Below are 26783 nucleotides of genomic sequence, written 5' to 3'. Positions count from 1 at the left end.
TGGGTCCTCATTGGGTGCAGAGAGTGCGTGGTGAGGCACGATTGGTGGGTTCGTGTTTCCCGTCCCCCGCCCGCAAGCAGTGGGGTGAAAAGCGGCCCGACCTGCGCGCCGTGTAGTGGGCGGACCGCGCTGCTGGAGGTGTGAGGAGCTTAGAGTCGGGGCTTGGGGGGGTGGAGGCGGCTCCTGCGACCGAAAAGGACTTGAGCGACTCGCCGGCCACGCACCATGAGGGTCCTGTGGGTGCTGGGCCTCTGCTGCGTCCTGCTGACCTTCGGTGAGTGATCGGGCGGCAGCGGGCGCCCCCCCTTCCTGCGCGGCCGCTTCTCGAACGTTCTTGGGGCGTTGAGCCTGGGAGGTGGACGCCCGGGGGCTACAGAGGGTCCGGGGACCATCTCGTTTCCTCGAAGGAGACTCGGATGATGATGATGCTTGCCCTGAGGCTTCTGGGAAGTGGCGACTCGGAGCCGGGGCATTTAAATACCCTGCGGATGGAGCTGGAGCGCTCCCCGAAGTCTCGCTGGCGGGGCGCGGCCTCTCTACTCCCCGGGGAAGCCTTACTGAGGCCCCTCTCTAAGGACTTTTGTGATCAGGTCCGACCTTTGACCACCCGAGCCTGAGGACCCCCTACCCCTGCCCTCCGCTTCTTCCGGAGCACGTTTCTCTTTTCTAACGCTCGACTTGCGAGCGTGGGCTCTCGAGCCAGCGTCGTGGGGCGGTAGCCCAATATCCGATTCCGATGTGCCTCCAGCGCGGTCCTTGACATGTCTTCCCCTTTGGGCTGGATTTCAGTTCCCCGCATCAGGAGTTGCACAAACCCTGTTTGCATTCCGACCTGAGATAACTAAGCGAGGCCCAAGTTTTGGCTTGGCCTGTGTAGAGAGGCCTCTCAGCTGTGCGCAACACGTGTGGGTGTAGACCGGGGGTGGGGGGCGGGGGGCTGTATCACTGTGTCCAAGGAACGATAGACACAAGTGATGGCTGCCCGGCCTTCAAGAGTCAACTGGGGGGTCTTGAGCATTCACATTTAAACTTCAGGGGGCAAACTTGCCTTGGCATTGGTTATTGATGTCAGTACATCATTTTTCCATCTCCTCAGCTTGTATTTACTTACTGAATTGTGTTAACTCTCCCTCTTCCCCTGTTTGGTCTGGCTTTTTATGGGAAGGAGAGGAAGCAATAGTATTGAGAGTTGTAACCTTTCTCCTCAGGGCTTGTCAGAGCTGAAGATGAAGTCGATGTGGACGGCACAGTGGAAGAGGACCTGGGTAAAAGCCGAGAAGGCTCAAGGACAGATGATGAAGTTGTGCAGAGGTCAGTGCATTTGAAGCTGTGCTGATAAGCTCTGCCAGTTAGTGGGGCACAGTGGCTGCTGCTGTTCTTCTGCATTCAGATCACAGGGTCCAGTGCATAAAATGTTGCTAATGATACAAAATAACCAGAGGAGTTCTTAGGAGTGTCCATTTATCTGCAAGTGGAATTCTCCTAGTTCTTAGTCTGCTCCTGGGAGTGACTCCTGATTCAAGAAGGAAAGTTGAAGGAGGTGCTAGGGATAAGCTGCAGCATCTAAAACCAGAAAACCAATGATGATGTTGTAGACCACTCAGCTCGTGCCACGAACTTTTCTAAGACCCAACAGAAGACTTCAGAGTGGTTTTGTCTGTATGAAGTTTGTACTATCAGAAATAGAACTTATGCCTGTAACTTTTTTTAAGAAAGGGGCTCTTTAGTATTTTAAATTTTGGCCCCTTAGTAATTAGTGACAGTACTGAAGTGTTCACTGTGCGAGCATATACAGGTCGTGACTTGCTTTTCAGTAGTGGGTGTATTTTTCTGGGAGTTTTAGGAATTATTTCCAGCCGAGCATTAAGCATAGCCTGTTACTGTGATAAGAGTGAGCTGGTATGTTAGTGTTCTTTTACAAAGGTTTCTGTTTTACCCTTTTAACAAGATGGTCTGCAGAGGCCAGTCTGTGTTCTGACTAGAGACTTAGAAATATGAATCTGAATATTTGCTTATCTAATTTGATTTCCTTAGAGAGGAAGAAGCTATTCAATTGGATGGGCTAAATGCATCACAGATAAGAGAACTTAGAGAAAAGTCTGAAAAGTTTGCCTTCCAAGCTGAAGTTAACAGGATGATGAAACTTATCATCAATTCTTTGTATAAAAATAAAGAGGTAAGTGTCACATGGTTAGGACAGCTGCTTGGATCCTTCCACGGTAGATTATGAATGAGAATTCCTACTGGTACATATTAGGGTAGGAAGGGAGTGGACATTGTCCTGGTCTTTCCAGTCATCTCAGAATAAGGTTATATGACCTGCTGACTGGGGTGGAGTCACATAGCTGTACCACTAAGGGAGGGTGGGAGAGGTACTCCTGTTCCCACCACTTGAGCCATCCCTTGTAGTTGCCACAGAGCTTTGTAGAGTCACGCCTCCTTTTTATGAAGCTAGTAAAGCCATCCCTTGCACCATGAAAGGCTTGGTTCCTTGAAGAGTGTCTCTTCACGCTTCTGAGAAGTGAGAGGAGTCGGTCATAAGAACCAACATCCTCCTGTGTCTGAAGGTCAATCCCAATTCATTAAATCTGGCTTCCTTTTAGATTTTCCTGAGAGAACTGATTTCAAATGCTTCTGATGCTTTAGACAAGATAAGGCTCATCTCACTAACTGATGAAAATGCACTTGCTGGAAATGAGGAGTTAACAGTCAAGATTAAGGTAAGCTTAAAATAACTGTTTCCTTTTTAAAACTGATACTCAGAAACCAGCACTCCATCAGTAGGTTATTCTGGTGTGAAAAGTAACTTCCTAGTCATAATGGGTTTGGATGGAAGTCCGCACACTGCCTGTGAGTCAGACTGACTTTGCTTCTTTTTATTTAGGTTTATTGGAAAACAGCCATACCTAGTTTTATAGTACAAATTCTTTTGTCTACAATGGCAGTAATTACTGACGGGGCCTTGTGGCTCCTAAAGCCAAAAATAGATACTACCTAGCCCTTTAGGAAAAGGTAGCCAAGACCTCAGCTTAACTCATGTCACAGGCTGGCTGCGCAGCCATCGGGAGTCCCTGCTCGCCATGGTACAAAGGCTCACACACAATTAAAGGCTCAGCCTGAAAGTCACACTCAACTCCCACTTGCACCTTCACTGGGCAGAAATAATCACGTGGCCTGTGAATGGATGCACAGTCTTACCAGGCTCTTGAAGACAGCCAGGACTATTTAGTGAGAACATTAATAATCACAGATCCCAAATCCCTTTTAATTTCTGTGAAATAAGAGGTTTACTTCCTAGAATTTTATCTTCAAAAGTATGTTATTTGGGTTAGTATCTGTTCTTTGACATTTATACCAGTTTGGTTTTTCTTACTTAAATACACTGAATTTATATTAAAACAGATGCTTTTAGGGTTATGAAAAATGCCATAACATAGACTGTAGAGTAGTGCATCTCTATCTAAAGTTGATGTGGCCCAAGCTGGTTTCTATATTTCTTCATGTAGAACCTGGTATTTGGCATAATGAGAATGTTAAGACCTAACTGTCTGGTTCTTGTCTTGCTTTTAGTGTGACAAAGAGAAAAACCTGCTGCATGTCACAGACACTGGTGTAGGAATGACTAGAGAGGAGTTGGTTAAAAACCTCGGCACCATAGCCAAGTCTGGAACAAGCGAGTTCTTAAACAAAATGACAGAAGCTCAAGAAGACGGTCAGTCAACCTCTGAACTGATTGGCCAGTTTGGTGTCGGTTTTTATTCTGCCTTCCTTGTAGCAGATAAAGTCATTGTCACATCGAAACACAACAATGATACCCAGCACATCTGGGAATCAGACTCCAATGAATTCTCTGTAATTGCTGACCCAAGAGGAAACACACTAGGTCGCGGAACAACAATCACGTGAGTATTCCTGATTCTAACAGAAATTAATACTGTGGGGATTGAGGGAGAAGCTGATGAGAGACCACAAAAGAGGTAGATCTGGGTTTTCCAGGTGAGAAAAGGAGGCTAAGGTGTGCAGAGAAGTGAGGAATAGTCAGGAGGGCCTGGCCTGGTCCCAGGTTTAAAGGACTCCTCACAGTTGGCTGCAGTTGCTGATAGGAGTTCTTCTCTGTTCAGAGTTCTGAAGGTGATGCAGGGGTGGCTGCAAGGAGACTGACCACTAGAAATAGTCACAATTTGAAATGAGTAGTAATGTGCTGGGGTTGGGGTAGGTCGAAGAGAACAAGTAAATTGAAAACGCAGCAGGTGATCTGGGTAATAGTTCCATGATTATCCTCAAGAGTCTCACACTTGACTAGCAAATGTATCAGGACAGTCTCATAGCTTAGGTGTTGTACAACATGCTTTCCCTGGGTGAGACTTCCTTTCAAGTCCTGCATCAGAGTCACCCCTGCTCATTTGAATTCCAAGTATGGGTTGGGGTTACAGTGGAGAACAGGATAGATGTAGGCCCCAGCTCTCACATGGGGCTTGAACTCTTTAGATTATGAAAAATCATTTCAAAGTGACATGCAAGAAAGAGTGCTAAGAGATACCTGCATTTTCAGGGGAAGTTATCAAAAGACTTACTTACCTTTCCTACTTCAACACTCCCCCTTTCCCACCCCCACCACTTAGCTTCTGTGATTTATTTTACCACCTCAAAGACTAAATGTAAGTTCTTTCTTGGCTTTTACAGTCAGACTTGCCCACACATCACATTCTCCTCAACATGTAAAGGTTCAGTGTGCGTGTGTTTGTGGGGAGAAGAGAGGACAGGTAATAAATAATGAGAGTGCCCTTTTCCAGTGCCTGGGTCACATGCTCCCCTTCCTACAGGGCAGCATCTTGGAGTACAGAGTCACTCTGCCTGGGATGGTCCCAGAACCCTACATATATCCAATCTACAGAAGAAGAATTGCTTGTATAACATGCATTGTATTTCCATAAAACCTATGCCCCCCCCCCAATATTCTAAGACATGTCTTGGATACTTATAATTTTAATGCAGTGTAAGAGCTACGTAAGTGGTTATACTGTATTATTTAAGGAGCAATGACAAGAAAAGTTATCTACATGATGAGCATAGAGCAACCATAAATAACTTACAGGCCTGACAGTAGGCTGGGTCAGCAGTGCTTTTCAGCAGCACTTGGTACCCTCTAGTGGTACAGAACCTGCTGTCTGAAAGGCTAGTCTTCCATTTGCCTTGCTTCCCTGCTGTTGGTGTCTCAGGTCATCTGCTGTCTTTGTATTGCGTGAGTCACCAGCAGGTCTGTTGCCAAGTCCGGTTGATTTAGGGAGATTTTATTGAGTGTTTTCATGTTTCCGCAGATTTTGCTGTCCTGTTGCCCTCAAGCTTTCTCAGTGCCTCTCCTATGTGGGGTGCCTGTCTTTACAATTTTTCTTTACCTATTTCCTCCATGGTGATAATCTCATCTGAAAAGTTCTGGCTCTTTTCTCAGTATCTATTCCTCAGACTGTTCCTGCTATGGCTCCATGTCCATCTCTGTTTCTCATATACTCTTAGCCTAGATCACAAATCAGGAAATGTGTTTACTGGACCAGCTAATAAATACGTCAGCTTGTGGGATGTGTGTCCTGTTAAATGTCCTTATTCTATTTTGACTTGAAAACAGCCATGGATAATAAATGAGAGTATGTCCAAATCAAAAAAATAAATAAACCTGACTAATCTTAAGAATAGGTTCTGTGCTCATGAATGTAGATTGCCTATTTTGTTATGTATATTATGGGTTGGAGTGTGGTGATCTAAAGACAACTTGCAGGTACCAGTTAAGTCTGTTCTCTCCTGCTATGTGAGTCCTAAGAATATAACTCTGGTCTTCAGGCTTGGTGGCAAACACCTTGGTCTTCTGTGCCATCTTGTCGGCCTTCAGATTGACTGCATTTCTACTTAAGTTGTCTAACCAGCAGTTTCCAGTTTTCCATGGCTCTCCAATCACCAAGATCAACCAGAGACCAGTTCAACTTGAAAGCCTTTACCATATCATGTTTGTAGCAGGAATGTTTAAATTGTAAGGGTTTCTCTGGCTGGCCTTAAACCCAGAGATCCTATGCCTTTGCCCAAATGGTGGGACTAAAGGGGCCTACACCTCACTTGGCTTTTTGATGAATCTGCTGTGTTAGCAGACCCTACCATGGCTTGTTTTTGATGGCTGGTGAGGGTAAGAAAAATAGGCATTGCTTAGCAGCCACAAGTCACATGTCTCTGTTGAGTATTCAGAGTGTGGCACTGCAGCTATGGGATCTGATGTCTTCTATCTCTCTCTGTCTCTGTACAGGCCTATTTGTGGGCTTTTTCTGCTTTGAGACAGGGTTGCACTGGGGCTTGATGAGGTTAGTCTGGCTGTCCTACAAACTACAGGGATCTGCAGTAGGGTGACAAGGACCTCTGCTTAGCTTCTCACATGGGTGCTGGGGTCAGACTCAGGCCTTTATGCTTGCACAGCAAGCCTTTACTAAATGAGCCATCTCACCTGAACTGTTTCATAATCATGTGGTTGATGGCTTTCATAATTCAAGGTAATTTTGGTTTTTCTTTAATAGCATGTTTTTATTTAGAAATACGTAATGATTTGATTTCTAGAATGACAGTATAAAACTATGAAAGTGGAGATAATTTTTCTTTAGAATTTTGCTGTTTACTTACCTTGATACAGGAAAGAGCCTTCTTTCCCTGCCCTACATGTTGTAGACTTAGCTCTCACAGCCTTCTGATGAAGGGAGTGCTTCCTGTGAATGTCAAATGTTAATAGAAATGCTGGCTGATGTTACCAAGGTATTTAAAGAGATACAAGCCAGTCTGAGCTTTGTCTGTAAATGGCTTGTTTTCCTTTCAGTCTTGTCTTAAAAGAGGAAGCTTCTGATTACCTTGAATTGGATACAATTAAAAATCTCGTCAGAAAGTATTCTCAGTTCATCAACTTTCCCATCTACGTGTGGAGTAGCAAGGTAAGTCTGTGATAAAGTCCGTGCATGAATTTGGCTGGCACTATAGTGTTGAGCAGAAGGGGATGTGGTCCTTACTGGAGATCCTTTACTTTACTATAATGTCTTATGTAGACAATTGAGATTGAACAAGCAAGCCTGACAGTAGTTGTACTTTTTCCATCCACAGACTGAGACTGTTGAGGAGCCCTTGGAAGAAGATGAAGCAGCAAAAGAAGAGAAAGAAGAATCTGATGATGAAGCTGCAGTAGAGGAAGAGGAAGAAGAAAAGAAACCAAAAACTAAGAAAGTAAGCCTGGCTTCTCTACAGCGACACTGTTAGGGTCTGTGAGAATGAAGCCCCACTCACAAGTACAGGCTTAAGAAGTGTCTTCCTTTAAAGAAAATTGTTTTTATTTTACATGTGTGGGTATTTTGCTAGCATCTGTATCTGCTCCACTGCATGCTTGGTACCCACGGAGGCCAGAAGATGCTAGATCATCTGGAACTGGAGTTAGAGGATGTAAGCCACCATGTGCATGGTGGGAGTCTAACCTCCAGTCTGTGCTTTTCACAATTTCTCCAGCACTAGAAACATCATTCTGGGCTGGCTCGGGGTTGTGTTATCTTGTGATTTGGATGGTTAGCTGGGCTTTTTTTTTTAAGATTTATTTATTTATTATATGTAAGTACACTGTAGCTGTCTTCAGATACTCCAGAAGAGGGTATCAGATCTCATTATGTATTATTATCATCATTATCATCATCATCTCATGTGGTTGCTGGGATTTGAACTTAAGACCTTCAGAAGAGCCATTGGTGATCTTAATCGCTGAGCCATCTCTCCAGCCCCCTGGTTGGACTTTTGAAACTGGGCCTCACCATGTAGCTCTGGTGTCCTCCTGCCTCCCTAGTGCTCAGTTAATATCTAAAGGCATTCACTAACCCATGAAATGAGCCTTCATTTTTTTAAAAAAAGTTTTCTAGTTTTCCAAATGGCTCTACTATTAAAAACAAGGCCTTTTGTATGCTCTGTGTTAACCTGGAATACTTTAAGTGGCAAATCCTCTGTAAAAAGCTTAAGGCTTTTTGTATTGCTTAAGTCTGCTTTGTATTTTGAATTTTAAAATCTTAGAAGCTTTCTGTATCCTCTTTACCTCTTTGGGATCAATTATCAGAACATTTCTGTAGCTGGTTTGGTAGCAGAGAGAGAGGTAGTATGTGATGTTGGCTGCTTTCCTTTTTGTGTTAAATACTGGCCATAAGTGCAAAGTGGAAGGCTTTGCTTTTATCTTGTAATCCTATCACTTGAGAGGCTTGAAGAAGAGCCTTTTGGTTTGAGACCAGAACTTATCTCTAAAACCACACACCCCTGCTTTTAAACATGCTTTGTAGTAGGACCCATATTAGATAACAAGTTATAATCACTTATAGGTTAACTACTAAGAACTAAAACTTACCAAGTATCTTAACTTTAGGTTGAAAAAACTGTGTGGGATTGGGAACTTATGAATGATATCAAACCAATATGGCAGAGACCATCCAAAGAAGTAGAAGAAGACGAATACAAAGCTTTCTACAAATCATTTTCAAAGGTAAATAAAGAATATGTTGTGTGTTAAGAGTTCTCTAGTGTCCTGTTATTAATGAGTTGTACAAGTATAATTAGTTCATTTAAATATGGTATGTGACTATAAATATGATTGTCCATCCCTATTTTTCCCAATCAGATGATTCAGAAAATTATAACAGCCACGTGTTTATTCTAAGAATATGGAAGGCACAGTGATATATCAAATTGAATTCACTTTTTGACTTAGTAAGCAAAATCATATTCAAATTTCGCATGAACTTTTGAGATTGGTGTCGCATATACATACAGGCATTTGGTTTCAAGCTTAAAATAGGATATATGTTACTGAATAGCTTTTATGTGATCTTGAAAGCTGACATATGACATCAGACATTGTAAGTTACATTTTTAAGATATTACTGAATGTTTCTCTGGAATTTTTTGTCTTTTGTTTTTGTTGTTTTTCTTTTAGTGATCCCTTATTTTGACTCCTAAGAATATATATAAAACTAGAGCTAAGCTTGTTTCTAGTGCTGTTTCCCTAAGCAGGATATTGTACAGATAAAAGATGTATTAAAGAACTTGGTGTGGCTTTGGTGTCACTGTCTGCAGACAGTGATGTTACTGGTAGTCCTTCACAGTTAGGATTAGTCTTTTCTTCGCAGTACTACCTCCAACACCTTTTCTTTTGATTTTGTAATGGGCCGTTTTGTTGAATGTTTTAATGTGATAAAAGTGCCTTTGAGCTGCTTTTCCTGTGACTTGAATAACCAAGCAAGGCACTTTCCACAGGAAAGTGACGACCCCATGGCTTATATCCACTTCACTGCAGAAGGGGAGGTCACCTTCAAGTCGATTTTGTTTGTACCCACATCTGCACCTCGAGGTCTGTTTGATGAATATGGATCTAAGAAGAGTGATTATATTAAGGTAGACGGGCTTTTTTAGTATTGTAAACTAAAGGTGAAAATTGTAAAGTATGTGCAGATGGTGACTGTTTCTGTTCCCCCCAGCTGTACGTGCGCCGAGTATTCATCACAGATGACTTCCATGATATGATGCCCAAGTACCTTAATTTTGTCAAAGGTGTGGTAAGTATCTGCAGATTGTGCATGGGTGTTAGAGTGGTTGGGAGTGTAGCAGCAGTCTTGTATTTTTTTGGTACAGACTTGTTTTTATTGCTCAGTGAGCATTTTGCTGTCTGCAGGTGGATTCCGATGATCTCCCCCTCAATGTTTCCCGTGAGACTCTTCAGCAACATAAATTGCTCAAGGTGAGGATTTCTAGTCAGGCTTTCTGCCCATTGGTTGGAGTCAGAATTATCGATAAACTACTCTACACCTGGTTTCTTTGTAACTACTAGCAATTTTAGAGAGTGGTACATGCCTCACTGTAACCTCAGGTGCCTGGAAGTAACAGCAGGTAACAGCAGGAAACTAGAGATGTAACTCACTGACACATTCAGTTGCTGTGCTTAAGACCCTGAGTTTGAACCCCACCGTGTGTGTGTGTGTGTGTGTGTGTGTGTGTGTGTGTGTGTGTGTGTGTGTGTGCGTGTGCGTGTGCGCGCGCGCACACGTACGTGCAATCAGAAAGAAAGCAGTTCTGGCAACTAGATGTTGAAGCAAGGGCAGCAAAGCTGGTCTTTGACTATTCAAAGAAATTCTGCCAGACACATCAGTACATGCCTATAATCTTAACAGCTTGAAGGAAAAGCAGGAAGATGATGTTACGTTAGTTAAGCCAGAGTTTATTAGCAGTTCGAAGCCAGCCTAACTTATTACTATCTCAAAAAAGGAACTTCTTTGATTTTGAGATTATTGGGTCTCAAAGCTGATACATTCCCCCAACATTTACTTAGTAAAGAAATACAGTTTTGAACAGAGTTGAACACAGGGAACACCTACTGACTGGTCCACAGTTACCCACATTCTAGGCCTTTCAATAAGCCCCTTTTCGCCAGTATTGTAGTGATTAGAAGACTAGGTGGGTTTTGTTTTGTTTTGAAGGATTTGAAAATATTAGTCTGAGTTTTCTAGCGTTAGAATATTAACATTAGAAACAGTTGCCGGGCAGTGGTGGCGAACGCCTTTAATCCCAGCACTTAGGAGGCAGAGGCAGGCGGATTTCTGAGTTCGAGGCCAGCCTGGTCTACAGAGAAAGAAACCCTGTCTCGAAAAATAAAAAAGAGAGAAAGAGAGAGAGAAAGAAAGAATTTCCATAGAAACTGTTGTTAATTCAAAGTCTGATGTAGGAGTGCCCTGCTGCTTCCTGTCCCTTGATCAGTGGTGTGGCCATTGTACTGTCTCGGTTGCTGCTATCCTGGTTTCTTTAGCCAAGATTGGAGAGAAACCTTCCTAACCAAATGCCATTTTCTTTAGGTGATTAGGAAGAAGCTTGTCCGCAAAACTCTGGACATGATCAAGAAGATTGCTGATGAGAAGTATAACGATACTTTCTGGAAAGAATTTGGCACCAATATCAAACTTGGTGTGATTGAAGACCACTCAAATCGAACACGGCTTGCTAAACTTCTTAGGTTCCAGTCTTCTCACCATTCAACTGACATTACTAGTTTAGACCAGTATGTGGAAAGAATGAAGGAAAAACAGGACAAAATCTACTTCATGGCTGGGTCAAGCAGAAAAGAGGTGAGGTGAAGTGCAGCTGCTAGGGTCCCTGGTAGCTACCTGGAGGCGTAAAGCCAATGCAGGAGCGGAAGGAAGTTAATTGTGTAGCTGGGATAGTTAAGCAGCCACCAGAGGACACTACCTTAAGTCTTTGTCTCATACAGGGTTGTTAATGCTGTGGAGACACAGCTAATGTGCCAAGGCAGAACTTGAAAGCACATACTTCCTTTAATCTTGTAGGCTGAATCTTCTCCGTTTGTTGAGAGACTTCTGAAGAAGGGCTATGAAGTCATTTACCTCACAGAGCCTGTGGATGAATACTGCATTCAGGCTCTCCCCGAGTTTGATGGGAAGAGGTTCCAGAATGTTGCCAAAGAAGGAGTGAAGTTTGATGAGAGTGAGAAAACTAAAGAAAGTCGGGAAGCAACAGAGAAGGAGTTTGAGCCTCTGCTCAACTGGATGAAAGATAAGGCACTCAAGGACAAGGTATTTGGGGTTTAAAGACTTCAGTGTCTGCACATAGGAATTATCAGCAAGCTCCTCTACACTCAGTTTGTTCATTACCACTAGCAATTGTAGATAGTGGCATGTGCCTCACCGGTAACATCAGGTACTCGGGAGTAACAACAGGGACTGGAGATGTAGCTCAGTGACACAGTCATTAGCTATACTGAAAACCCTGGGTTTGAGTCCTGGCACCTCCCCACTCCTGTCACCCCCAAATGCCATCAAATACACAGTGTGAGTTTGCAGCTTACAGAAGTTTCCTGATGTGTAGCCAAAAAAAAAAAAAAAAAAAAAAAACCCAGGTTCACTGAGTGTTACTCCAGGATTCCTGAATGCCTCTTCTCTGGGATGGTGGCTGGTACTGCTTACTGCTGATCCTTACTTCTGTCTAATGTTTCTCATTCTAAGATCGAAAAGGCTGTGGTGTCACAGCGCCTCACAGAGTCTCCCTGTGCTCTTGTGGCCAGCCAGTATGGATGGTCTGGCAACATGGAGAGGATCATGAAGGCACAAGCATACCAGACGGGCAAGGACATCTCTACAAAGTAAGAAACTGGGGATGTCCCTACCTAGGTGCCAGCTCTTGTTCTTTTGATCTGCTACATGTACCATCCTGATCTTCCTTAGTTTTGCTTTAGAGTAAGAATGATGTCCACATTTACATCATGACTCACTAGGTTTGGTTTGGTTTTGAGTTGTTTGTGGTGTTTTTGAAACAGGGTTTCTACTTTCCTGGAACTCTGTAGAGCAGGCTAGCCTAGAACTCCTCTGAGAGTTCTAACCCACCTACCTCTGCCTTTCCCTTCTGATGGGGTTAAAAGCCTTGCAGACCATGCCTGGCTCTCTAAGACTTAAGTTCTGAGTAAAGAACACTGCTGTATATCTTGTATCCAACATTGTAATGCCATTAGAAACCCAACTGTCAGTGTCAGGAAAGTTACTGACCATTCGGCACTTACTGCATTCACACCGTAGTTCCAGACTGTGAGCATCAGACTGTCAGGATGACTATCAGTAGTACCCTAAGCCCTAGATGAATGTGTGGTATATCTGGCCTTAGAAAATGCTAATGAGCATGAGTGTGCATAGAATTCACTGGAAACTTAATTGGAATTAATTTAAAAATAAGTGAATTTTTAGGGACCCACACTGGTCCCTAAAATTATTGGAGATTATTATATATTTACACAGCAACCATAACTATGTGGCTCATTGGTATAGTTAAAATATTAAGGGGATGAGCAAGCCATTAAACCAACCAGTTCATTGACCCAGCAGAACCTGGTTACTTTGACTCATCATTAAGTAGCCCCTTATTTCATTTTTTTCACCTAACTATGGATGGCTATATACCCATCAAAGGAGCCTTTTTTTTTTCTGTAATTAGAGGTAGAATACAGTAAGCATGTAGACACTAAAATTAGTGCCTTAACCTAATGCTCATGTTGTCCCTGTACAGTTACTACGCCAGTCAGAAGAAAACATTTGAAATTAACCCTAGACACCCACTGATCAGAGACATGCTGCGACGAATTAAGGTGAGCAATGATAGGGCCGCTCTCTTGTCATAAACTGGAATGCTTTATAACCCTTACTGCTGATGTTAACCAAATGTACCTTCCATCAGGAAGATGAAGATGACAAGACCGTCATGGATCTTGCCGTAGTTTTGTTTGAAACAGCAACGCTTCGGTCAGGATATCTTCTACCAGACACCAAGGCATACGGAGATAGAATAGAAAGAATGCTTCGCCTCAGTTTAAACATTGACCCTGAAGCACAGGTTTGTATGTGCCCTTAGCTATTCCATGTCTGACCCCCTAGGGTGATACCACCTGTGACATTAACAAGAAATCTCCTTCTGTGTCTTCTCTCTTTCCACCCCCTACCCCTGAGACAGGGTTTCTCTGTGTAGTCCTGGCTGTCCTGGAACTCACTGTGTAAACCAGGCTGGCCTCGAACTCAAGGATTTGCCTGCCTCTGCCTCCAGAGTGCTGGATTAAAGGCGAGTGCCACCACCACTCAGCTTGTCTTCTTCCTTTTGCCTCTCTTGATAGCTTCCTTGTTACGGCAGATGTTACTACAGTTCTTGTTAAAACACCAATTATGATCTTAAACATTAAGAACAAAATGCAGGTAGATGGAGGGCATTTACAGGTTATGGATATCGCCTTTAGGTAGAGGAAGAGCCAGAAGAAGAGCCTGACGACACCACAGAAGACTCGGAAGACTCAGAGCGGGATGAAGAAGAGATGGACGCAGGGACAGAAGAAGAAGAAGAAGAAGAACAGGAAACAGAAAAGGTCTGAGAGGGATGGGCAGATGGGGCAGCATGGACCTAGGAAGACTTCCTACTACCTAGTCACAAAGGAGTAAATCCATGTGGAAGTTGGCATTTGACACCAGCCTCAGAAGCTTTGGGGGTGGGGTGTTTATTTCTTTATTTTTTCTAACCATTCACAAGATCTTTTTAAGCAGATTGCCCAGTGCTTCTGTGTAGAAACATTTGATTGGGCTTTTGGGGAGGTTAAAGGGGTATCCTTTCTAGGTAGTCCTGGCTTGCCTTTGCCTCCCAAATGCCAGAATTAAAGGTATATAAACTACTACACCTCGCTAGCATTAGGTAGTTACAAAGATTTGATTATTTATATTTAGGCATTGACCTTGTTGGTGGATTTTGAATTATCTTGCCAATAAGTACAAATAAAATAGTAGAAATGGTTTGAATGTGAACCTTCGTAAGGTAACGTTGGCTGCTAGTTTGTAATGTCTCCTGATCTTTGTTTTCACAGGAATCTACAGAGAAGGATGAATTGTAAATTATACTCTCACTATGAATCCTGTGTGGAGAGGGAATGTGAAATTTTGAAGTCATTTTTTTTTTGAGAGACTTGTTTGGATGTTCCCCCAAGCCTCCTCTTCCCCTGCACTGTAAAATGTTGGGATTATGGGTCACAGGAAGAAGTGGTTTTTTTAGTTGAATTTTTTTTAACATTCCTCCTGAATGTAAATTTGTACTATTTAACTGACTATTGATGTAAAATCTTGTCATGTGTATAAAATAAAAAATGATCCCAAATACCCAGTGCTTATTTTCATAACACAAAACAGGAATTATCTAATACTTATTTTTCTTCCTGTCTGTTGGGTTCTTGAAAAATAACAAGTAGCTAATTTGTGGTTTGGTGTATGTGTTTCAGATCAAGTTTCTTATTAAACAAATTCCAAACACATGTAAATATTCCCCTTCCAGAGATCAGAGCATAATCTTCTGAGTGGCCATGTCCTTAGACTTGGTGACATATGTACAGGAAGGGGAAACTGAATATTTAATATCTTCAAAGACTGCAAGAAAACTTAGGAAGACTGAGAGAAGTCCTCAGAGTAAAGTGTGCAGTATAACTAAAAGTAACCTGACATTGTTTTGAGATAAGTTCTCATGAGCTATATAACTCCAGCTGGCCTACAACCCAAAAGATCTGCCTGCCTACTGAGTGTGAGCGTTAAAGGCATGTGTACCATGGTGATTTAATTTTAAATTTATTTTAGCTGAGCATGATGTGCACTTGGGAGACAGGCCTCTCGACTTCAAGTTCTGTACAACACAGCCAGTTTGGACTAGAGAGTCCCTGTCAATTGTTTAAAAGATTGTGGTTTTGCTTTGCCTGCTTGTATGTATGTATCTGTGTGCCTATTGCCCATGAAAGGAAGGCAAGCAGATCTCAAGTTCAAGGCTAGCCTGGTCTACTTAGAAAGTTCCAGGCCAGATAAGGGTACATATTGAGACCCTCTCAAAACAAACAGCTTCAGAGTCCCAGCCTGCTCATTACAGTGGGCATATAAAGACATCTTTACAGTGTAGATGCAGTTCTGGGACTTGTTGCTCTTAGAGAACCTAGGTTCATAATATGAAAGCAATACACTCATATACTTAAAAATCCAACTCTTGAGTAAAATATTTGCATTGTATCTTGAAACAACTTCATTTCCTACAGCTTATTTATGTAGAAAAGTAGGCCTAAAACAAGAGCTGTGCTATCAGTTCTGAGAGTTTGTGTGTAGAATCCTTCCTTTCCTCTTCCAGGCTTTGGGTGGAGGCCTTCAATGCTTTCAGTTCCAACACCAGCCTCTTAAATCTTCACAGTGTACATTTTTCCCATGTCATTAAGACTGGTCAAAGCCCCCCACTCATGCACTCATCCTACAGTTACATGCACGGGCACTGAGGGGTAAGAGATCACTTGAACTTTTAGTTACATACTTCAACTCATAGCATATTTAGGCTTTTATGTATAAAGAAAATGCCAATTTAAACTTACTTTCTCAAATTTGGGGGTTTAAGTAGCTTGACAAGCTAAATCACCAATGTTCCAATTCCATTAGGTATACAATTCCAAAGAACTTTTTAACTTTTAAGTATTTTTATAGTTTAGTACAGATTGTATTTAAAAAATCAACTTTTTAAAAGATTTATGTATTATATCTAAGTACACTGTAGCTGTATTCAGACACACCAGAAGAGGGCATCAGATTTCATTACAGATGGTTGTGAACCACCATGTGGTTGCTAGGATTTGAACTCAGAACCTCTGGAAGAGCAGTCAGTGCTCTTAACCACTGAGCCATCTCTCTTATGTAACATAACTTGCCATTATAATCAAGGTCATTCAGAAAAGAATCATAATTGAAGGAGCCACTGCAAATGGCCTCATGTGATATTGAAAATAAGCACATATCTAGTCAAATGCTAGAGATGCTCTTAGGCAGTTCTTAAGAGATACTGGACTAGGCATGCATGGTCCTTTATACCTGTAATTTCCAGGAGGACACTTTGAGGTCAACATGGTCTACACAACACAGCAAGACTTTTTTGTAGGGACCTATAGATATGTGAACTGGAGGCCAGTTCTGATCCACATAGCAAGTTCTAGGTGAGCCAAGTATGTATAGTGAGACTTTATGTATACAGCATTCTGCCTGCGGGCCAGAGGAAGATACAACTCATGGATGGTTATGAGCAACCAAGTGGTTGCTAGATATTGAACTCAGGACTTCTGGAAAAGCAGACAGTGCTCTTAACTCTGAGCCATCAAGCCCCCTAAATTAGGTGTTTTGAGAAGTAGTTTTACTCAGTAAATTTTAAAATACATATTTAAGACATTATTCATAGAATTCTTGGCACAGCTGTATTTTGAAGTTTCTACTGCTGTGAAACCTGAGGTTCATGGTGTCTCTCTTTCAGTCCCAAAAGCTCCGTTTTGAGTTCTCCAGGCTTTGGTGGAATTTCAGGTATTGTCTACAAAAAGAAAACAACAAAAGCCAAAAAACAGATACCACCACATTCTGAGACAACAGTTCAATGTGATCTAAAAAGCTTTAGAACAAAAGCTTCGTGCATGCTACTCATAACAGACCATTATTATAAGGACTCCTGGTTGATCTACATTTCTTGCTGTCTCAATATTATCATCCTGGCAAGTCTTAAGTCCTACAGGATTTACGGGGAGAAATCCAATTGACTCACAATTGTAATTTCAAATGAGAATTTAACATTTGAAAATCTATTCTCCAACTATTTGCTCACTCTCTACCATGCACCAGGCCTAGGAAACAACCATTGGTAATTAATGTACTCAAAAAGACAGGAAGTGGCCATCACATGACATGTATAAAAACATGAGCAACACATAATTCTACTTTCAGGAAGGCAGAGGGAAATGGGTGCAGAATGTATACAACTGAGTTTGATTCCCAGCACCACAAAGGAAAAAACAAAACAAAACAATGGTTTATCAGTACAGTAGAATTAGAACCGTGAGTCTATCACAATAAAATTGTAGAATCTTTTTACTACTTAAAAAGAAATTCCTATTCCTTTCCCAAATGGTCCCCACAAGCCAATTCTGTCCATATATATTTGCCCATCATATATCATGTGGTCTTTTGTTGCTCGATATTTTCATGTAGTATTTACAAGGTTCACTCATGCAGGATCACTGGATGGTATTCCCTTATAAAGATGTACCCATGTTTTCCATAGTATTCAGCTATTTGGATTGTTCCCACCTATGAACAGGTGCAGAATCAAACAAGTAAGTATGACAAATGTCTTGGTGTTTATTGGGGAGAAACCTACACTGGGAATTACTGGAACATACATGCTGTTTGAGGAGCTGGCAGACTAGTTATAGAACAAAGCAGCTGCGTGACAGTCTACTCCCGAGGGTAGTGCCTGAAGGTTCCAATTTCTCCCTGTCCTTGACAACTGTTGTTTCATTATGGCCATCAGAGTAATGGTTCTGACTGGAGACTGCATTTCTCTGGTTGTTAGACAATGAGCAACTCTACACAGGCTTTTGGCTCAGAGGGCTACTTGAGAACACAGATGAGGAGGAGGAGGAAGAAGCAGTCTTGCAGGTGTCTAGGAGTGTTTCAGGCTAATAAGATCACAAGGGCAGAGGATGAGACCAAAGACTGTGTCTTCAGTTCAAGGAAAAGCATTGGTACATCTGACACAGTGTTCAACAGGTTAGAAAGCTATTGGTGGGCAGTGGGGGTAGGGGGAGGACATAAAGATTCAGTGGCTTTTGCTTTGGAAACAGGAAGATACTGGTGAGTTTTGAGGAGAAAGACATGGCCTGACTCCCGGATTTAAAAAAAAAAAAGACAGCAATGGAAGCTCTGAAAAGTTTCAGGAAAAGGCAGAAGCTGGGCAGGAAGCTACTTCTTAACTGAAGTTAAGTTAGTGGCTTGGCTAGGGTAGGAATGAGGGTGGGGAGCGAAGTGGGCAGATGTAGATGTATTTTCCATAGTCACCCAATGGTATTTGATGGGGCACACGGTAAAAGATGAATTAGGATGAGTCCTGCAGTTCAGTCTAAAAGACTAAAAGAATATAGTTGTCTCTTTTACTGTCCTAATGAGTTATGCTGGACACCCCAAACAAAGCATCTTAGCAGTTCTCCCTAAAGCAGCACTGAGTGCCAACTTTGGGCAGCCACCAAGGTCTCCTCTCCTCTGCTCTCTCCCCAAACCTTTCAGTTATAACAGTGGTGGCTGGAATCATTCCAAAAAACAAGGTAGGTAAAGGACGTAAATCCCTTAAATAATAGGAAAGCATACAGCATCCTATAGCAGCCAGCCACCTTGGCCTCTAAGTCTATCAATAAAGATGCTCAACTGCCAATATTACTACCTAACCAGACTGAGGTGGCATAGGACCCCTTAGTACCGTTCATTTTAGAGACTGTGTTTTTGTGTTGCTTTCTCCCCAAGTACAGGTAGCTGCTGGTAACATCCCTTGTACATCTCCAATAGTAATGAGATGAATTAAGTCAACCTCACAGGATCAAATTCCAGGTATTATTTCCTCGGTAAAGAGCTGCTGGTAACTACTCCTGCAGAAACTGAGACACAAAACTGCATTTCCATGGAAAGTTTGTGCCACTTTCTGTTCCACTAAGTTTCTTGACTCTTCACTACATATATATACACATACATACATACATACACACACACACATATATATATACACACATACGTATATACATATACATACACATACATATATACACATATACTCGTACACACACACATATATACAGGTACATATATGTGTGTGAATATGTATGTATGTATGTATGTATGTATGTATGTATATTCCACTCCCGCAACAGGGTTTCTCTGTGTAGTCCTGGATGCCCTGGAACTCGCTCTGTAGAGTAGGCTGGCTCAGCACAACTATTAGACACAGTCTTGAGTGTTAAGAGTGATCTGCTGCAGCACTAGTTATCCAAACACTGGGTACAATCTAAACGTCAAGAAGGTCTGAGCAAATTAGACGGAACACTAGGGTGCCACTCTGAGGATGGGCATGAGCCGCACAGCACTCACCAGGTCAGGCCGGTAGTACCAGTGCACCACCTGGGCCCCGGCGCACATGGCCAGGAGGCTGGAGGAGAGCATTTTCAAGTAGGCGGACCAGGGTACGCCCACGGGCATGGTGGAGAGCTGGTAGGGACGGAAAGGGCACAGCGTTAGAGGGCTGGGTAAGCCTTCAGATGGCCTGACGGCTGAGGCACCAGGGGTGCAAAATGAGGCGGAGTCGCAACACCGCCCTGTGCCCCCCGCGACTTCCTCCCCCGCGACCAGCGAGCTGGGGGACCTGCTAGGCGCAGCCAGCGCCGGCGGAGCAGGGGAAGGAGGACCCGGTGGTTCCTAGCTCCCTCAGCCTATAAGGGAGACGCTGCAGCCCCTAGCTCCAGCCCACGACTGTGCGCGCGGGAGACTGTACCGCGGAATGCACACGCGCAGGACAGGTCACAGGGTCCCTCCAGAGCCGGAGCCGACCGCCAGCCTGCCGGAACCAAAGTACAGGGTCCGGCGCAACGACGGAGCGGAGAGCGAGGGCAATGCGCGCGCAGGCGCACTCGATTTTTTTCTGACAAGTGGGGAGCTGGAATTTTTAAATTTCTTTTTTTCGGGTTTTGTTTTGTTTGAACGTCTTCATACCTTAGCTAGCCTGGGATCCTAGCTCCTGGTCACCATCCCAATCCTGCGTTTGCCGTTCCTGGCCATTGTGGTGTTCACAGCATCGTTTGTCCTTTCGCACAAAGGAAACGGCACGTGCCCCACGTGATTAGGAAGAGGCGGGATTTCGCAGCACAGAACTTGCACGCTCGGAGCGCAGATCACACTCTACAGGACCCCTTCTTAACCTGTAAATCAGGAGACCTTTGGAAGGACTCACTGACCGTTTCCTGGGGGTCGTGTATCAGATTTCCTGTATACCAGATATTTATAAGTCATAACAGTCGCAAAATTAGTTATAAAATAGCAACAAAATAAATTTTATTGTTGGGGCTCACCCCAGCCTGAGGGTATTAAACTAAATTAAAAAAAAAAATCCTGACGGTATTGCAGGGTGGAAGCATTAGGAAGGTTGTGAACCACTGCTCTAGAGAGAGCAGCTCAAAGCTTTATTCTCCTGGTTCCTAAGATTCTTTGATAATTTACACAGAGCCACACCCAGACACACGACCTTGGGTCATGGTTTTACTGGAAAAGAGACCTCCAATCACAATACTTAATCTGAGAGTGTTTTTAATGATCATGCTTTAATTGTGGGTTCATTTTGTTAAGCAAACTGCAAGAATTCTGAACATTAAGGTGGCACTGTGTAACAGGAATCATGATAGCTTTTTTTTTTAAACTCTGGGCATGAAATTACTCAGGACCTGAGGGCATTTGTTACTAAACCTGACAACACAATTTTGCTCTCTCAGCACCACATGATGAAAACAGAGACAGCTCTGTAAATTCTTTTCTTACACACACACACACACACACACACACACACACGTCTTTTTTTTTAATTCTTGATAATAAAAAAATTAGTTTTAACTAAATGGTATTAAATTTGAATATAATAGTCTCAAATAAAGTATGCAATCTTATGTTTGCCACGTGTACATCTGGAAGACTATACCCACAACTAAGGCAATCAATATTATGCCCAAGTTTTCTGTGACTGTTCATGTATGTGTACATATGTGATTTAAAGGTCAAAGGACAACTTCAGGGGCATTGCACCTCAGGCACTGTCCATTTCTCTTTTTCCTTTCATTTCTCTTCCAGAAGAGACGTTGGCAACACTTGGGCAGCTCACAACCACCTCTTGTTCCAAGCTTCTGGATCCCATAGGCACCTGTGCTCACATCCATGGATCCATACATTCCCACATGCATGTAATTCAAGATTTAAATAAAATTTCAAAAAGGCTGGGCATGGTGGCACACACCTTTAATTCCATTACTGGAGAGGCAGAGGCAGGGAGATCTCAGTAAGTTGGAGGACAGTCTGGTCTACATAGCAAATTCTGGACAGCCAAGGATACATAAAGAGACCATGGTGGTTTGAATAGGCATGGCACCCCCCACAGACTCAAGTGTTTGAATGCTTGGCCTCTGAGGAGTGGCACTATTAGGAGGTGTGGCCTTATTGGAGTAGGTGTGGCCTTGTTGGAGAAAGTGTGTCACTGAGCTTTGAGGTCTCAGATGTTCCAGCCAGGCTCAGTGTCTCACCCTCTTCCTGCTGCCTACTGATCAGACATAGAACTCTGAGCTTCCTCTCCAGCACCATGCGTAACTCCCGTGTGTCCCAGTGCTTCCTGCCATGATGACAGACTAAACCTCTGAAACTTTAATTCAGCCCCAATTAAATGTTTCCTTCTAAGAGTTGCTTTGGTCACGATGTCTCTTCACAGTTATGGAAACCCTAAGACAATAAGTTAATAAGAATATGGTGCAGAGCAACTGAGAAGTTACTTGATGTCAACCTCTGACTTCCACACATATCTAAAAGGGTACATGTTGCACCCAAACAGACACATAGATTCAACACACAAATTAAAATGCATCATAATAGTTCAAATTGGCCTTGAGCTTGCAGTGATCCTCCTGTCTCATTCTCTCAACTGCTGGGCTTATAAGACTATGCCACTGTCCACTGCTCTGGATCATAGGCTTCCATATAATTGTTTGCTTTGATGAAGTATCTGTTCAAATTTTTGCCCATTTTTAAAGATTTGTTTAATTTCATGCATTTGAGGGGTTTGCCTACATGTACATACCTGTGCACTCAGAGGTCAGAAGAGCGTGTTGAATGCTCTGAAACTGGAGATACAGGTGGTGTGAGCCACCGTGTGGGTGCTGGGAACTGAACCCCAGTCCTTTGCAAGAACAACATGTGCTAAATCAATTCTCCTGCTCAACCTGCCCGTTTATTTTTTGTTTTGTTTTTGTTGTTTTTTTGTTTTGTTTTGTTTTGGTTTTTCGAGACAGGGTTTCTCTGTGTAGCCCTGGCTGTCCTGGAACTCACTCTGTAGACCAGGCTGGCCTTGAACTCAGAAATCCGACTGCCTCTGCCTCCCAAGTGCTGGGACTAAAAGTGTATGCCACCACTGCCCAGCCTGTTTTTTTTTTTTTAAGTGCAAAATGTTCTTTATTTTGGATACAAGCCTTTTATCATATGCACTGCAAGTATCTCTTTCCAATCTATGCTTTGCCTTTCCTTAGTAGTATAATGAGACGCTTTAAAATTTAACTAAATTCCAAATTTATTACCCCTCCCCACCCCTTTTTGAGACAAGGTCTCAGTCTTAGTTAAGAGTTTGTAAGAGATACTAAATGTTTTCTTATTCAAAAACACAAAAATAAATAAATGTTTTCTTATAAAGGAAAACATTTAACAGGGGCTAGCCTACAGTTTCAGAGGTTCATCATGCTGCCAGAGAAGGAGCTTAGAGTTCTACACCTTGATCCACAGGCACCAAGAGACTGTATACCACACTGATGATAGCTTAAGCATGGGAGACCTCAGAGCCCACCCTACAGTGATACACTTTCTCCAACAAGGTCACACTTCCTAATAGTGCCACTCTTTAGGGGCCAGGTATTCAAATACATGGTCTCCCCTAGGGATCATGCTTATTCAAACCACCACAGTCTCTCTATATAGTCCAAGCTGGCCTCAAATTCAGAGATCCCATCTTTGCCTCCTCAGTACTGGGTGTTGCAATTCAGACCCTGGGAACAAACAGCTGAGGTGCATATTTTACATACCAGAGTAGACATGGCCTCCATGATCTCCTGCATCCCTCAGTCTCTGTCTGGCATACCTGCCTGAACTTTCCAGCCCAGGGGCGGGGCTGCCCTTCCCCTAGAGGCTCTTTGCTATATAACCCAGATATTTTGGTTTCTTCTCTTCTTCCCCTTTTCCTTCTCTTCGTGTGAACAAGCTTTCTTTCTCTTCCCTCTCCCCTCTCTCCTTTCCCATACCAACTTCTCTTGCCTCCTTTTTGTGGCCAGTGAACTTACCAGAAAAGCAGCTTCCCAATAAACCTGCAGTTATATGTATTTTAATCTGGCTTGAATTGGCTCATTTCACCAGTCGGGAAATAACTTATCACTGTGACTAAGGTGTGTGCCACCATTGTCCATTCTTTTTGAAAAAAAAAAAAAAACTAAAATTTTTGAATTACATGCATGTGGGGATGTGTGGATCCATGCATGCGAGCACAGGTGCCCACGGGATCCGGAAGTTTGGAGCTAGTGATGGCTGTGAGCTGCCTAAGTGAATGCCGTCAACGTCCTTCTAGTACGATACAAGAGCCCTACCCATTCTTAAAAACTGAGCCATTTCTCCAGCCCCAAAGTTCTTTCTAACCCCAAAGTGTGGTTTTTACAATTACTTTATGCATATATGTCACTTTGCTTGAGGGTTTGTCTGTGCCCTGCTTCTAGTGTCCCAGGAAGTGAGGCAAGGGTGTCATATTCCCTTGGAACTGGAGTTAGAGACAGTTGTGAGCCTCCATATGGGAACCAAAGCCAGGTCCTCTAGAAGAGTAGCTGGTGGGCTTAACAGCTGAGCCATTTCTCCAGCTGCCAATATGCTTTTCTTTAAAATATCCTAGGATGAAAAAAACATGAAGCACAGAGCTGTGACCATCTCTGAGTTCACGTTTCACAGAAGGGAGATTGTTTTAAGTTAACCAACCTCTCTTGTGGAACAAAGTAGGCGAATCTAACTCACTCTCATCATTTTTCGCCATCACGGAACTTAAAGAAACAGGAGAGCCTATCACTAGAAGATGTCAGTGTTCTGGGTTACTCGGGACATGGCGGGATGAGCCATCAGCCTCTCAAGGACTGAATGCTGGCAGTTTCCTGGAAGTACCCCCCATTTATTTACTTAATTATTTATTCACTTATTCACTTTACATTCTGGTCACAGCCCCCCCTCACAAATCCCTCCCCCTGCTCCCCACTACCCTGTCCCCTTCTCCTCATAGTATAGTCACTTGACAACACTCACTCAGGTGATACCCAAGGTGGGTACTACCACCCCATTTGGGACATCTAGTCACAGCAGGACTAATGACATCCTCTTCTACTGAGGCCCAACCAGGCAGTTCAGCTAGGGGAAGGGACAAGCACCACAGAGACAGCGCCCCTCCAATTGTTTGGGGGACTCACAGGAAGACCAAGCTTCAATCTGCTACAAATGTGTAGGGGGCCTAAGTCCAGCCCCCCCCATGCTCGTTGGTTGGTGGTTCAGACTCTGTGACTACCTGGGCCTAGGTTAGTTGGCTCTGTAGGTCTTCTTGTGGTGTCCTTGACTACTCTGGCTTGCCCACTTCTATCCCTCACTTTTCCACAGGACTCCCAAACACTGCTGAGCCATCTCTCCAGCCCCCTTTTTATTGTTATATACAGGCACTTTTAGCAAGTCAACTTCTGCACACCAAAACCTCTTATACGATCTAGGAGGTATGAAGGAACCATTACCCAAGATTCTTAGACACAGGAGACTTCCTGGTTTGCCCGGTATGTCTAAAGACTGAGTAACGTAAAGCCTCTGAGATGCCTTTGAAGGAACAACCCCATCAAATCTCAGATAACAATCACTGACTGTTTATGAAAGGCTAGGTGCCATCACTCTGGGATTCATGAAGATGGCTAGACACCTTTAGACAACACCCACTACAGACACTGAGAAGAAATGAAACAAAAACTCTTATAACCTCTGAAAGCCAAGTGTGGTGACACATGCTTTGAATCCCAGTCAGTACTCAAGAGTGAAGCAGGAGACTTGCCTCAGGTTGAGGCCAGCCTGGACTACAGCTGCAAAGTTCTAAGCCAGTCAGGAGTACACAGTGTGATTATCTCAAAAACCAAAAGAACCTCCGAGAAGTCGAAGTGAGATGGGTGTCTAAGATTCTGAAGCAGAGATGCATCTTGCGTCATGGACTTTAAAGGTTAGTGTTTGTCTATCTCCAAAGTAGAGAGTAGTTTATGTAAATCTTTGTAGTCTACAAAGAGCTTCCTTTTACAGATTAGTGAGCTGAGGCCCAAACATTGGTGGCCTCCAATCTTGGGTTTTCCAATTCCAATCAGCCTTACTCCCCATCACAGGGGTTGACAAGAAAGACAATTTTCTTGTTTTATGTAAGGTACAGTTCCTATTATTTATCACCATCATCAGTATTATTATCATTTTAGTTTTTTGAAACAGAGTTTCTCTGTGTAGTCTTGGCTGTCCCGGAACTCGATTTATAAACCAGGCCAGCCTCGAACTTAGGTCTGCCTGCCTGTCTTCAAAATGCTAGGACGTCCAGCCATGCCACATAGTTTTTTGGGTTTCTGCTTTTTACTTTAATTTAATTAACTTTACATCCCGATCACAGCCTACCTCCCTTCTCTCCAGCCAGTCCCATCCTTACAAATCCTGCCCCCTTCTCTTCTCCTCAGAAAAGGGGAAGCACCCCTTGGGTAGCACCCCACCCTGGCGCATCTAGTCTTAGCAGGTCTAGGCACATCCTTTCCCACTGAGGCTCAACTACTTAAATCCCCCTCCCCCAGTCCGCGCTGGATCCACTGGCAAGGAACAGAGACTTAAGACAGCCCCTGTTCCACATGTTAGGGGACTCACATGAACACCAAGCTGCACATTTGCTACAAATGTGTAGGGGGTCTAGGTCCAGTTCCTGCAGGCTCTCTGATTGGTGGCCCAGGCTCTGTGAGCCCCAAGACAGGCAGCTTTTAATCCGCACAAAATCTGGGGTGAAAAGACATGAATTTGCCACCCAGCATAACCGTCCACCTAGACATCCCAAAGGCCGTCACCCTTAACGCACACCCACAGGAAAACTTAGAGCCCACAAAAGCTGACGTCAGCCGGGCGCTCCCCATCCTCTCCGAGCTCCACGTTTCCCGAAAGGCTAAGCGGCGGTCCGGGGCGCCCCGAAAAGGAGACGCTATTGGACTGGCCGGCATCACGTGACGGCGAGGCCGCTGGCCTCCTCGGAGGGGGACGGAAGTGCGCTGGGGACTCGCCGCGGTGATGTAGGAGCGTGGGAGGGGCCGAGGCCAGCGCCGTCCGTCCGCCGGCCGCCCCGATTCTGTGGTGAGTCCGCACTCCGAGCGGCAGAGCGGCCGCCCGTGGGCTCGGCAGGAGTCGCCGCACCCTCAGCGGCGCCGCCATGGACACGGAGGCCGCGCGCAGGTAACGCGGGCGTTCGCGGCTGGGGTCCGCCAGGGCCAAGGCCAGCACAAAGGCCGGCCTGCGCGTGCGCCCTGG

General features: G+C 43.8%; 3 protein-coding genes across 10 annotated transcripts in view; 2 read left to right on the top strand and 1 right to left on the bottom strand.

Moving 5' to 3' along the window:
• The first annotated feature begins 73 nt into the window (after nt 1-73).
• Hsp90b1 (heat shock protein 90 beta family member 1) lies at nt 74-14724 on the top strand. The gene is made up of 18 exons (XM_031348968.1): nt 74-274; nt 1209-1311; nt 2035-2176; nt 2604-2720; nt 3571-3902; nt 6848-6959; nt 7126-7245; nt 8414-8530; nt 9301-9438; nt 9522-9599; nt 9716-9781; nt 10890-11159; nt 11379-11624; nt 12054-12190; nt 13105-13183; nt 13273-13428; nt 13823-13948; nt 14438-14724. Exons 1-18 carry the CDS (start codon nt 226-228, stop codon nt 14462-14464), a joined length of 2415 nt encoding a protein of 804 aa, XP_031204828.1. The 5' UTR covers nt 74-225; the 3' UTR covers nt 14465-14724.
• Nucleotides 14725-16748: 2024 nt separating this feature from the next.
• Nucleotides 16749-26689, bottom strand: CUNH12orf73 (chromosome unknown C12orf73 homolog). Of its 6 annotated transcripts, XM_031349004.1 has the most exons (4): nt 26136-26416; nt 20157-20427; nt 19539-19655; nt 16749-16941 (listed from the first exon to the last, which is right to left on the bottom strand). In XM_031349004.1, the coding sequence occupies exons 3-4, from the start codon at nt 19644-19646 to the stop codon at nt 16846-16848; spliced, it is 204 nt and encodes a 67-aa protein (XP_031204864.1). In that variant the 5' UTR covers nt 19647-19655; nt 20157-20427; nt 26136-26416; the 3' UTR covers nt 16749-16845. The 6 variants fall into 6 exon arrangements, 5 of the variants coding, with proteins under 5 accessions (XP_031204864.1, XP_031204865.1, XP_031204867.1 ...); XM_031349005.1 differs by lacking the exon at nt 26136-26416 and having other exon boundaries at nt 20157-20836; XM_031349007.1 differs by lacking the exons at nt 20157-20427; nt 26136-26416 and adding an exon at nt 19810-20135.
• Tdg (thymine DNA glycosylase) overlaps nt 26480-26783 on the top strand; it is a 19657-nt gene continuing 19353 nt past the window's right edge. For 2 of the 3 annotated variants that reach the window (XM_031348996.1, XM_031348995.1), the window contains exon 1: nt 26513-26708. In XM_031348996.1, the coding sequence (XP_031204856.1) occupies nt 26686-26708 (23 nt within the window). In that variant the 5' untranslated portion in view covers nt 26513-26685. Of the gene's footprint in view, nt 26709-26783 lie in introns of all 3 variants that reach the window. The other variant, XM_031348997.1, reaches the window with a different exon arrangement.

Source organism: Mastomys coucha, unplaced genomic scaffold (assembly GCF_008632895.1).
Source record: "Mastomys coucha isolate ucsf_1 unplaced genomic scaffold, UCSF_Mcou_1 pScaffold4, whole genome shotgun sequence".
NCBI classification, from domain to species: Eukaryota; Metazoa; Chordata; class Mammalia; order Rodentia; family Muridae; genus Mastomys; species Mastomys coucha.
The sequence above is the reverse complement of the archived record's forward strand: the minus strand, read 5'-3'. Positions and strand labels throughout refer to the sequence as shown.